Here is a 13155-nt window from a genome sequence, read left to right on the forward strand (position 1 = left end):
TCAAGCGGCGTCTCCGGCGCTGAGGAGACCGACCAATGCGGTTCAAGATCTTGCACTGACAGCCCGCCCCTTTACCTCCGGTCCGCTTCTCCTCGCGCGGGACTATCAATCCAGCCAATAGCGCGTCGAGTTGAGTCTCGCATTTATCCCTTCTCCTTGTGATTTGCCTTCCCAAATTGTTCTTCCCCTTTTGGGAGAGGTGGCCAATGGGGCGTCGAGTACCACTTCCAGTACAAAGCTGGCCCCGCCCCCAGGAACGGCCGCCTGGCCGGGCCTCCCGGGAACGTTGATCTGGACGCATCGGCGCATGCGCAGTCTCCTCCTCCGGCCTGAGCTGCACCGCCCCGCCTCTGGAGCATTTGGTGGCCAGGACTTGGCTTTTCACTACGTGGCGTGTGTTTTTTCGCTTCTCTCCCACTCCCCGAACTCAATCTACATTTCTCTTATGTTCCCCAACCTGTGATATCCTTGTTTCCCTCCCGGGTCCCACCTTCTAACGTTGTGGCCCTTTCCTTGTGTCTCTTATTGGCTGTGTTCATGCTGATTTCCCTAAATTTGACGTTTTCCTTCTCTGGAGTCTCTCTCTTTGCCTGTTCATCCTGCTGATTTTCGAAACCCTTTCTCCACATGCCTCATCCCCTCATAGTCTGTCCCTCTTCCCCTCCTATCCCCGTCTTTGGTTCCCGAGATACTTCTGTGATTTTTCTTTTTAACCTTTTCCACCCTCTGTGTTCATCTTCCTCCCGGATTTCACCCCATTCGCTGGCCTCCATTCTGTAATTGTAGCCTATTAGACCCATCTCACGGTTTCCCCACCCCCATCCTCTGTGTTGTCCCCTTTTCTCTATGTATCCCGCCCTGTCCCCTTTTCTGTCTTTGAGCCTCTCAGATAGTCTCCTTCCTGCCCCAGACTTTGTGCCCAACTTCTCATTTTTCTGCCACTCCCAATTGTGCTCTCTCTGCTGCTCATCCTCTGTCTCCCTGCAAGTTTCCGTTCCATTAATTTGCTCCTCTTTCTCAGTGTGGTTTCTCTTGTAGGAATGGTGTCTCCTCTGACCACTACTTCAACCCTTTTTCCTTGAGGATTTTATTCCAGTCTTTTCTGGTTGTGTCTGTGCTTGTACTCAGATTGCTGGGGCCTGTGGTTTTGCATTCCAGGCAGGTGTGTGCCCTGTCCCCTGCTCGGTCAAACTCCTTTGATCCTTTGTCTGCCTTCATTCCCCCTTTCCATGTCCCATCTTTTCTGCTGGTCTTGGCTTCTTGGTTTGCTGCAGATTTCTGGGTTATGCATCCTTTGTGTCAGGTATTCTGGTCAGAAAAGTGTGGCAGAAGTGACCTCTATCTGGACTGCTGTGCAGGGGAGCAGTACTAGACAAAATTGGAAAGGTTGTTTGGGGCCCGTCTAAGGGATGAAGGGTGGCCTGTGTGTGGGAGGCTTGAATGCCAGCTAAAGAGATTGACCTTGATCTTTTAGATAGTGGAGAGAGAGAGATGGGGGGGCAGGGGGGCAACATTTTGGAGAGCTTAGCACTTGCCTGGCACTTTATGCTAATAATCTTAATAATGAGTCTATGAGATATATTTTTAATATGTTTTATGAATGAGTTCAATAAGAGGCACAAGATCACACAGCTAGTCAGTGGAGAGGTAAAGATTCCAACCTTGGTCTGTCTTTGAGTTCAAAGTCTTAAGAACTTTGTACTACCTACAGCATTTTATTAATTTCCAGTAATCCCCAGTTCCCCACTTTTATTCCCTAACTGTCCCACAGGTGCTCATTTCAGATGGCACATGCATATCTCTTTTAGTCTGCGTGTGTTCTTGGCAAGATGTGCAGTGTTTTATATGCATGATGTTTTTAACTTATGCAAGTGACATTGTTTATTATTAAAAATAATCAGCACAGTGTTTTTATGATCCATCCATGTGCATGTGATGTGTACAGCTAACCAGCTGCTTCTAACTAGTGCATGATATTCCATGGTATACATCCCCTGTGTGTTATGTATTCACTTGGTCTCAGGGAGGGATGCCCATGTTGCCTTCAGCTCACTATCCCCACCATACTGCCACATACTTTTATGTATTCTTTTGTAGTTGAAGGTGGAAATCCCTGTCTTGTGTACCTAGGATATTCCAGAAATAACTATTCATAAACCTAATTTTATACTGTTCATGGGGTTCTCAAGGCAACAATACTGAAGTGGTTTGCCATTCCCTTCTCCAGTGACCCCTGATAGCTCAATTGGTAAAGAATCCACCTGCAATGCAGGAGACCCTGGTTCAATTCCTGGGTCGGGAAGATCCCCTGGAGAAGGGAAAGGCTACCCACTCCAGTATTCTGGCCTAGAGAATTCCATGGACAGTCCATGGAGTCGCAAAGAGTTGGACATGACTGGGCCACTTTCAGTTTCTCCAGTGAACCACATTCTGTCAGACCTCTTCACCATGACCCATCTGTCTTGGGTGGCCTCACAAGGCATGGCTTAGTTTCATTGAGTTAGACAATGCTGTGGTTCATGTGATCAGATTGGCTAGTTTTCTGTGATCGTGGTTTCAGTGTGTCTGCCCTCTGATGCCCTCTCTCAACACCTACCATCTTACTTGGGTTTCTCTTACCTTGGACGTGGGATATCTCTTCACGGCTGCTCCAGCAAAGTGCAGCCATTGCTCCTTAACTTGGACGAGGCGTATCTCCTCACGGTTGTCCCTCCTGACCTTGTAAATGGAATAGCTCCTCTTGGCCCTCCTGTGCCCGCACAGCTGCCGCTCAAGGCAAAATGATAGGATACTGAAAGAGGAATTCCCCAGGTCAGTAGGTGCCCAATATGCTACTGGAGATCAGTGGAGAAATAACTCCAGAAAGAATGAAGGGATGGAGCCAAAGCAAAAACAACACCCAGTTGTGGATGTGACTGGTGATGGAAGCAAGGTCCAATGCTGTAAAGAGCAATATTGCATAGGAATCTGGAATATTAGGTCCATGAATCAAGGCAAATTGGAAGTGGTCAAACAGGAGATGGCAAGAATGAATGTCAACATTCTAGGAATCAGCAAACTAAGATAGACTGGAATGGGTGAATTTAACTTAGATGATCATTATATCTACTACTGTGGGCAGGAGTCCCTTAGAAGAAATGGAGTAGCCATCATGGTCAACAAAAGAGTCCAAAATGCAGTACTTGAATGCAATCTCAAAAACGACAGAATGATCTCTGTTCATTTCCAAGGCAAACCATTCAATATCATGGTAAACCAAGCCTATGCCCCAACCAGTAACACTGAAGAAGATGAAGTTGAATGGTTCTATGAAGACCTCCAAGACCTTTTAGAACTAACACCCAAAAAAGATGTCCTTTTAATTATAGGGGACAGGAATGCAAAAGTAGGAAGTCTAGAAACACCTGGAGTAACAGGCAAATTTGGCCTTGGAGTACAGAATGAAGCAGGGTGAAGGCTAATAGAGTTTTGCCAAGAGAATGCATTGGTCATAGAAAACACCCTCTTCCAACAACACAAGAGAAGACTCTACACATGGACATCACCAGATGGTCAACACCGAAATCAGATTGATTATATTCTTTGCAGCCAAAGATGGAGAAGGTCTATACAGTCAGCAAAAACAAGACAGGGAGCTGACCGTGGCTCAGATCATGAACTCCTTATTGCCAAATTCAGACTGAAATTGAAGAAAGTAGGGAAAACCACTAGACCATTCAGGTATGACCTAAATCAAATCCCTTATGATCATACAGTGGAAGTGAGAAATAGATTTAAGGGACTAGATCTGATAGAGTGTGTGATAAACTATGGACGGAGGTTCGTGGCATTGTACAGGAGACAGGGATCAAGACCATCCCCATGGAAAAGAAATGCAAAAAAGCAAAATGGCTGAGGAGCCCTTACAAATAGCTATGAAAAGAAGAGAAGCGAAAAGCAAAGGAGAAAAGGAACGATATAAGCATCTGAATGCAGAGTTCCAAAGAATAGCAAGGAGAGATAAGAAAGCCTTCCTCAGCGATCAATGCAAAGAAATAGAGGAAAACAACAGAATGGGAAAGACTAGAGATCTCTTCAAGAAAATCAGAGATACCAAGGGAACAATTCATGCAAAGATGGGCTCGATAAAGGACAGAAATAGTATGGACCTAACAGAAGCAGAAGATATTAAGAAGAGGTGGCAAGAATACACAGAAGAACTGTACAAAAAAGATCTTCACGACCCAGATAATCACGATGGTGTGATCACTGACCTAGAGCCAGACATCCTGGAATGCAAAGTCAAGTGGGCCTTAGAAAGCATCACTGTGAACAAAGCTAGTGGAGGTGATGGAATTCCAGTTGAGCTATTTAAAATCCTGAAAGATGATGCTGTGAAAGTGCTGCACTCAATATGCCAGCAAATTTGGAAAACTCAGCAGTAGCCACAGGACTGGAAGAGGTCAGTTTTCATTCCAATCCCAAAGAAAGGCTATGCCAAAGAATGCTCAAACTACAGCACAATTGCACTCATCTCACACGCTAGTAAAGTAATGCTTAAAATTCTCCAAGTCAGGTTTCAGCAATACATGAACCGTGAACTTCCAGATGTTCAAGCTGGTTTTAGAAAGGGCAGAGGAATCAGAGATCAAATTGTCAACATCTGCTGGATCATTGAAAAAGCAAGAGAGTTCCAGAAAAACATCTATTTCTGCTTTATTGACTATGCCAAAGCCTTTGTGTGGATCACTATAAACTGTGGAAAATTCTTCAAGAGATGGGAATACCAGACCACCTGACCTGTCTCTTGAGAAACCTATACGCAGGTCAGGAAGCAACAGTTAGAACTGGACATGGAACAACAGACTGGTTCCAAGTAGGAAAAGGAGTACGTCAAGGCTGTATATTGTCACCCTGCATATTTAACTTCTATGCAGAGTACATCATGAGAAATGCTGGGCTGGAAGAAGCACAAGCTGGAATCAAGATTGCCGGGAGAAATATCAATAACCTCAGATATGCAGATGACACCACCCTTATGGCAGAAAGTGAAGAAGAACTCAAAAGCCTCTTGATGAAGGTGAAAGAGGAGAGTGAAAAAGTTGGCTTAAAGCTCAACATTCAGAAAATTAAAATCATGGCATCTGGTCCCATCACTTGATGGCAAATAGATGGGGAAACAGTGGAAACAGTGTCAGACTTTATTTTTCTGGGTTCCAAAATCACTGCTGATGGTGACTGCAGCCATGAAATTAAAAGACGCTTACTCCTTGGAAGGAAAGTTATGACCAACCTAGGTAGCATATTGGAGAAGGCAATGGCAACCCACTCCAGTACTCTTGCCTGGAAAATCCCATGGGCAGAGGAGCCTGGTAGGCTGCAGTCCATGGGGTCTCAAAGAGTTGGACACGACTGAGCGACTTCCCTTTCACTTTTCACTTTCATGCATTGGAGAAGGAAATGGCAACCCACTCCAGTGTTCTTGCCTGGAGAATCCCAGGGATGGTGTAGCCTGGTGGGCTGCCATCTCTGGGGTCGCACAGAGTCGGATACGACTGAAGCAACTTAGCAGCAGCAGCAGATAGCATATTAAAAAGCAGAGACATTACTTTGCCAACAAAGGTCCATCTAGTCAAGGCTATGGTTTTTCCAGTGGTCATATATGGATGTGAGAGTTGGACTGTGAAGAAAGCTGAGCGCCGAAGAATTGATGCTTTTGAACTGTGGTGTTGGAGAAGACTCTTGAGAGTCCCTTGGACTGCAAGGACATCCAACCAGTCCATCCTAAAGGAGATCAGTCCTGGGTGTTCATTGGAAGGACTGATGTTGAAGCTGAAACTCCAGTACTTTGGCCACCTCATGCGAAGAGTTGACTCATTGGAAAGGACTCTGATGCTGGGAAGGGTTGGGGGCAGGAGGAGAAGGAGATAACAGAGGATGAGATGGCTGGATGGCATCACCGACTCGATGAACATGAGTTTGGGTAAACTCTGGGAGTTGGTGTTGGACAGGGAGGCCCGGCGTGCTGCAGTTCATAGGGTCACAAAGAGTTGGACACGACTGAGTGACTGAATTGAACTGAACTGAAAACTAATTTGGCTAAGTATTGCCAGACTTCTTACAATGAATGATACTTTGGGCTTGAGACACTGATCAGAACCCTTGGCGCCTTCATTCTTCAGGGTCCAGAAGAGGACCCTATCCCTGGCCACAACTACCCCATAAGCACCAATGCACAAGGGACTCTCCAGCCCCATAGTTCTACCAACATTCGTATTTTTCCAGCTTTCTGCTCTCTTGTCAGTCTGGTAGATGCTCGTTTGAATACACTGAATTTCTATGATTATTGTTGAGCACGAGTGTTTCTTCTTGTGCTTGTTAGCCTTTCTGGTTTGCTTTTCTGAGAATTGAGAATTGCCTCTTCAAATACTTGGCCTATTTCCCTACTGAAATTTTTCTCTTTTTCTTATCAATTTGACTGAGATCCTTGTCCATTCTTATTGGCTTAAGACTTTGCCTACACTTTTGTGACCATTTTGGCATTTCATATTATTTTAGAAATTTATCCACTTATGAAGTGGATATATTTCAAATTTGTAAGTGTAGACTTGTTTTTTAAATATATATTTTAAGAAATTTATTTTTGGCTGCATTGGGTCTTCGTTGCGACATGAGGTTTCTTCGTTTTGTGGCTTCTCTCTAGTTGTAGTGCTTGGGCACTAGAGTGCATGGGCTCAGTAGCTCTGCAGCATGTGGGGTCTTAGTTCCCTAGCCAGAGATCAAACCTATGTCTTCTGCATTGGAAGGCAGATTCATTGGACCACCAGGGAAGTACCAAATGTGGAGTTGTTAATGACAGTTTTATTATTCTCAGAACGTATGATGTCTTTCAGTTCTTATTTTTCATTCCGCATTTTATTTGTATCTTTTCTCTTTTTTTTTTTTCTTGAGTAGATTTGCTGGAGGATTATCTTAGTAATAGTGTCAAAGAATGAATGTTAGTTTTTTGTAAATAGTTTTTGTAATCAATTTCATTGATTTCTGGTCATCATTTTTATTCCTTTTTGGGAAGGTTGCTTTGTTGTCCCTTGTATAACTTCTTGAGTTAATTCATAAGCATATTTTATAATTCTTATTGTTTCTTTATAAATGTACTTAAATTATAAATTTACTTCTAAATATTGATTTAGAAATCATTGTCCAATTAAAAAAACACTTTGATTGTGAAATTATTATTAGCTCACAAGAAGTTGCAAAAGTTGCAACTTCTTCTGGTTCCCCATAGGGACATTCTGTATGACTGTAGTAAATGAGCAGGAAATTAACATTGGTACAGTACTCTTGGGGCTTTTCTGGTTGCTCAGTGGTAAACAATCCCGCCGCAATGCAGGAGATGTGGGTTTGATCCCTGGGTTGGGAAGATCCCTTGGAGAAGGAAATGGCAACCTCCGGTGTTTTGCCCAAGAAATCCCATGGACTCCTCCCCCAGAGGAGCCTGGGAGGGCTACAGTCCATCAGTTTAGTTCAGTTCAGTCAGTCACTCGGTCGTGTCTGACTCTTTGCGACCCCATGGACTGCAGCACACCAGGCTTCCCTGTCCATCTATAGTCCCTAGAGTTGCAAAAGAATCTGACATGACTGAGTGACTAAACAACACCACCACTTTTAACTAAATTACAGACCTTATTCAGTTTTCATCAGATTTTACACGCACGTGTGTGTGTGTGTGAGACATGTAGCATATTTGCTATTATTCAGTACTAAATACTTTCTCATTTCTTTTTTTAAGTCAGGGGTTACTTAGTAATACATCAGTTGACTGTCATGCATTTGTTGTTCTGATCTCATTGTCTCTGGATGGAGAACAGCCTACATAAATAGTTATCCTTTGAATAAGCCACTTTCTCTGCTCGGCACCATTTCCAATGGCAGAAACTAAGCGGGAGAGTGAGAGTCAGGATTTGAGAAGCTCACGGAGTGGGTTCAGGTTAGGCTGGAGGAAAGACCATGGAGATGAAGACCTGTGTCCCAGAAAGTCTCAGGGAGTCTATGTCACAGGAACTGATAATCAACTTTCTGCTTCAGAAACAGTGATCTAGAGGCCAACAAGAACGGAATTTGAGATCTAGATTGAAATTGGTTCCAGAATCCAGGACCCAAACACAGGACCATGGGACCCCAGCATCTCAGCCCCATGCAACTGCTCTGTCTCCTGGGGGCCATTTCCTCTCTGCCTTGTATGTCCTGTGGGGCTGGATGCTTCAGGACCCTCTTGGCTGGGGAGGATGGGGGGCCTGGATTCCTGTCACTGGGGGAGGGAAAGCTGCCTATCTGGGTCCCTCAGGGGACAAGATCTGTGGAGGCTGAGCTCTTGATTTGCAGCTCAAGGGTTGAGAAGGCAATGTGAGGAGCAGTTGACCAGATAAAGATTCTCTCTTTAGGGGCTGAAGCTCTTCTGTGCTATGAAGCGACATCTTCACTCTTCAGAGCTGTAGGTCTCCACAGGTGGCAATGGTTTCTGTTGAGGAGCATGGTGTGCAAACTGAATGAGGGCTGTGAGGAGACGCTGGTGTTCATCGAGGCAGGTGGGCGGGGGTGACTTTGCTGCATTGTTTTGGCTTGGTCTTCTGACCCCTACTTCCCTTCCCAGCACCCAGGGACTCTGGACTTCAGTTCCAGATATTTATCTTTGGGAACAACATCCAGACACCAGCAGGAGAGGGGCAGGACCCAGCTGGTTGTGCTGTGGGCTGGATAAGAGGGCAGAATGGAGGTGGGAGAGAAGACAAGTTTGGGACACACGGGAGAGAGGAGCAGACGGGCTCCTCCTGTGGAGAGAGGAGTGAGGACAGGCAGATAAAACCTGGGAGATCTGAGCAGCGAATGGACAGTAGGGGAGATGCAAAGCTGGTGGTGGGGCAGAGTGAGCAGCAAGGGCAGGGTGGGGTGGGGTGGGGTGGGGGTGGGAGGTTGGACTGGGTGTGGCCAACGACACTGATCAGAGCTCTCCAATCTTCTGCTCTGCAGGGACCAGAAAGGGAATCCTGGGTTTTAAAGGCTGCAGCCCAGCCTCATCTTACCCCCCGCAAGTCTCCTACCTGGTTTCGCCACCTGGATTGTCCATCGCCTCCTATAGCCGGGTCTGCCGGACCTATCTGTGCAATAACCTCACCAACATGAATGCTATATTGCACCTCAAGGCCAGGACTCCCAAGACTTTAAAATCTTCTTCCCACAGTTGCCCAACTTGTGTGGGCGAGCACTCTAAGAGCTGCCTCCCAAATTTTGTCTCCAGTGAGTCTTGCCCCAGAGACGCTACCAAGTGTTACAGTTCCACAGTGAAATTCCAGGCAGGTGAGAGGACAGAGACTTTCTCTCTCAGATGCCTGCTCCATGCCTGCTGCCTCTCCATCCCTGAGGGAGGCGGGTGGGGCTTGGAGAGGTGCTGGGGGTCGTGGTACAGAATTCCAAGGAGAACAGGGGAAGGTGCCTGATGCCGGGTCTTTGGAGGGGTGAGCAGGTGTCCTGGTTGGTGAGGGGTGTCTGGAAGGAGGGGCAGGACGCTTGCATTTTGAAAGTGTCCCTGACTGCCCCGTCTCTTCCTTGCAGGGTTTCTTAATACCACCTTCCTCCTCATGGGCTGTGCTCGTGAACATACCAGCGTTTTAGCCCATTTTCACCATATTGGGAGCATCAGAGTGACTGAGGTCATCAACATTGTAGAGAAGGCCCTGTTTACTGGTGCAGGGACCCCTTGTCGGAGTCCTTCTTGGGGTATCCTCTTAGGCCTCCTGTTTGCCTTCAAGGGCTGAGGATCTAGCTGGACCAGACCAACACCCCTCCCTTTTCACAGAGCCAAATAAAGTTACAGAGTTGCATTTCTGCCTTGTCTTGTGGGCCATGAGGGTTGTGGGGTTGTGAAAGAGCTGAAGAGATGGGGGGGCAGGCAGAGGGGAGGGACAGGCAAGTGCAGTCCTCACTCTGAAGTGAGCAGGGTGCTCTGGGAGGAGGATCATTGGCAAAGTGACAGAATCATGGCCAGCGTGCTGGAGGAACCCAAACGCTCCCCTTTTCCCCCTGGGAGCATTAGTTCTAGCTTGGGTTCAGCCATTGACTTTGAGATCCTGGCCAAATCTCCTCTATTTTCTGGGCCTCCATTTCCTCCCCTTTAAAATCAAGGCTTGGGACCTCCCTGGAAGTCCAACGGCTGAGACGCTGTGTTCACAATGCAGAGGCCTGGCTTTGATTCCTGGTCGGGGAACTGGATTCCACAGGCCGCAACTAAGAGTTCACATGTTGCTACTGAAGATCCCACAAGCTGCAACAAAAACTGAGGATCTAGTGTGCTGCAACTGAACCGGTGCAGCCAGATAAGTATTTAGAACAAAGGCCTTGTAGGGAAGTCATAGGATTATAGATTCAATTTGAGTAAAGTGTAAAACCACATATTTAATGGTAAAGGGCCTTTGACTTAAGATGGCCAAGGACTTCCTGGTGGTCCAGTGGCTAAGACCCTACGCTCCCAATGCAGGGCCTGGGTTCAATCCTTGGTCAGGGAACTAGATCCCACAGGCCACAACTAAGACTTGATGCAGCCAAATAAATATTTTTTTTAAAAGGAAATATCATTTTTTAAAAAGGGACTTAATCCACCTAGCAATGCAGGGGACATGGGTTCAATCCCTGGTGGGGGAACTAAGATTCCCACAGGCCAGGAAGCACCTAAGCCCACATGCCACAACTATTGCCCATGAGATCCGGAGCTTGTGTGCCACAACTAAGATTGGAAGGGTGCGTGCAGCTAAGTGGCTTCAGTCGTGTCCAACTCTGGACACATGGACTGTAGCCTGCCAGGCTATAGCTGTCCATGGGATTCCCCAGGCAAGGATACTGGAGTGGATTGCCATTTCCTTCTCCAGGGGATCTTCCTGATCCAGGGATAGAACACACATCTCCTGCATTGGCAGCTGGCAGATTCTTTACCACTGAGACATCAGGGAAGCCACTCAGTGGCTCTTTACTGCCGAGCCATCACTGATGCAATGGAAATGAACTTGGGCAAACTTTGGGAGATGGTGAGGGGCAGAGAGGTCTGGCATGCAGCAGCCCATGGGGTCACAAAGAGTCAGACGTGACTGGGTGATTGAACAACAACACCAGGAAAGACCTGAGGTAGCCACATAAATATATATTTAAATATTAAAAAAAGATAGACATAGCATGAATATCAATTTATTATAAAGATAATTTTAAGAGTTTCATTTTTCTGATATTAAAAGTGACTTAATAAAGACTTGTTTCCATTAAAGACAATAAAATGAAGTCTTTATGAATTCAAACTGCAGCTTTCAGGGTGATTTTTAAATACAATCTATTTGGTATGTGTCAGATATTGTGTTAGTGTCTGCTAGGGTTTCTTTTTTCTTTTGATGCAAAAAGTTTATTAAAATGGACTTGTATACAAAGGCTTTGTGGGACATGGGTGAGATATGTTTTGAGCCAGCTAAACTCATGCTGCAAGGTCACTTTTTTTCCAGTTTTAGTGAGATGTAATTGACAAAATTGCAATATATCTAAAGTGTACTACATGAAGATTTCATATACATATATATTGTAAAAGGACTCCTACCATTGTATTAACTAACACATTTATTTACCACCTCCATATGTACCTTTTTTTCTTTTTCTGATGAGAACACAAGTTCTACTCTCTTGTGTGCCTACATGCTAAGTTGCTTCAGTCCAAGTCTTTGTGATTCTGTGGATCGTAGCCTGCCAGGTTCCTCTGTCTATGGGATTCTCCAGGCAAGAATACTGGAGTGGGTTGCCATGTCCTCCTCCAGCGGATCTTCCCAACCCAGGGATTGAACCTATGTCTCTTATGTCTCTTGTTTTGGCAGATGGGTTCTTTACCACTAGTACCACCTGGGAAGCCCCTCTATTCTCTTAGCAAACTGCAATTATACAATACAGTATTATCAGCAATAGTCAACATATTATACATTAGATCCTCAGACCCTATTCATCGTATAACTGAAAGTTTGTATTCTTTTACCAACTTTCCCCTATTTCCTCCAACCCAAGCCCCTGGCAACCACTTTTTGAATCTCTGTTTCTACCAGTTCAACTATTTTTAGAATTTCACAAGTGATATCATGCAGTATTTTGTTGTCGTTGTTGCCTTTTTTCTTTTTAAATTGAAGTAAAGTTGGTTTACAATCTTGTGTTAATTACTGCTGTACAGCAAAGTGATGTACTTACGCATAGCTTCTTGGGTGGCTCTAGTGGTAAAGAACCCCCCTGCCAGTGCAAGAGAGCTAAGAGACACGGGTTCAATCCCTGGGTTGGAAAGATGCCCTGAGGAGGAAATGGCAACCCACTCCAGTATTCTTGCCTAGAGAATCCTATGGACAGAGGAGCCTGGCAGGCTACAGACTACAGTCCATGGGGTCACATAGAATTGGACATGACTGAAGCGACTTAGCACACACACATATATGCATATATATATATGGACATATATATATATATGTTCTTTTAAAAATATTCTTTTCCATTTGGTCTATCATAGGATACTGAATATGGGTCTGTGTTCTATATGGTAGGACCTTGTAGTTTATCCATCCTGTCTATTAAAGTTTACATCGGCTAACCCCAACCTCCCACTCCATTCCCCCCCAACCCCTTCCCCGTCAGCAACCACCAGTCTGTTGTCTATATTCTGTTTCATAGATAGGTTCATCTGTGTCATGTTTTAGCTTCCACATGAAAGTGATGCCACATGGTATTTGTCTTCCTCTTTCTGATTTACTTCACTTACTCTGCTAATTTCTGGTTGCATCCATGTTGCTGCAGATGGCATTATTTCATCCTTTTTTTTTGTGGCTGAGGAGTATTCCATTGTATATATGTATCACTGTGCTGTGCTGTGCTAAGTCGCTTCAGTCATGTCCTATTCTTTTTGATCCCATGAACTGTAGCCCACCAGGCTCCTCTTTCCATGAGATTCTCCAGGCAAGAATACTGGAGTGGGTTGCCATGCCCTCCTCCAGGGAACTTCCTGAGCCAGGGATGGAACCTGCGTCTCCTATGGTGTCTCCTGCATTCACAGGTGGGTTCTTTACCTCTAGCGCCACCATTTTTATCCATTTATCTTTGATGGACAGTTAGGTTGTC

The 13155-nt window shown here is 45.4% G+C and overlaps 1 protein-coding gene across 12 annotated transcripts; it reads left to right on the plus strand.

Annotated features, from left to right (window-relative positions):
- The first annotated feature begins 27 nt into the window (after positions 1-27).
- LYPD4 (LY6/PLAUR domain containing 4) lies at positions 28-9857 on the plus strand. 12 transcript variants are annotated; one of them, XM_061388472.1, is made up of 6 exons: positions 233-393; positions 1039-1162; positions 1275-1386; positions 8421-8564; positions 9007-9333; positions 9589-9857. In XM_061388472.1, exons 1-6 carry the CDS (start codon positions 308-310, stop codon positions 9789-9791), a joined length of 996 nt encoding a protein of 331 aa, XP_061244456.1. In that variant the 5' UTR covers positions 233-307; the 3' UTR covers positions 9792-9857. The 12 variants fall into 12 exon arrangements, with proteins under 12 accessions (XP_061244465.1, XP_061244467.1, XP_061244457.1 ...); XM_061388476.1 differs by adding an exon at positions 8065-8216 and having other exon boundaries at positions 307-1162; positions 1304-1386; XM_061388481.1 differs by lacking the exons at positions 233-393; positions 1039-1162; positions 1275-1386 and adding exons at positions 28-129; positions 8065-8216.
- Positions 9858-13155: the final 3298 nt, after the last annotated feature.

Source organism: Bos javanicus, chromosome 18 (genome assembly GCF_032452875.1).
Source record: "Bos javanicus breed banteng chromosome 18, ARS-OSU_banteng_1.0, whole genome shotgun sequence".
Classification (NCBI taxonomy): domain Eukaryota; kingdom Metazoa; phylum Chordata; class Mammalia; order Artiodactyla; family Bovidae; genus Bos; species Bos javanicus.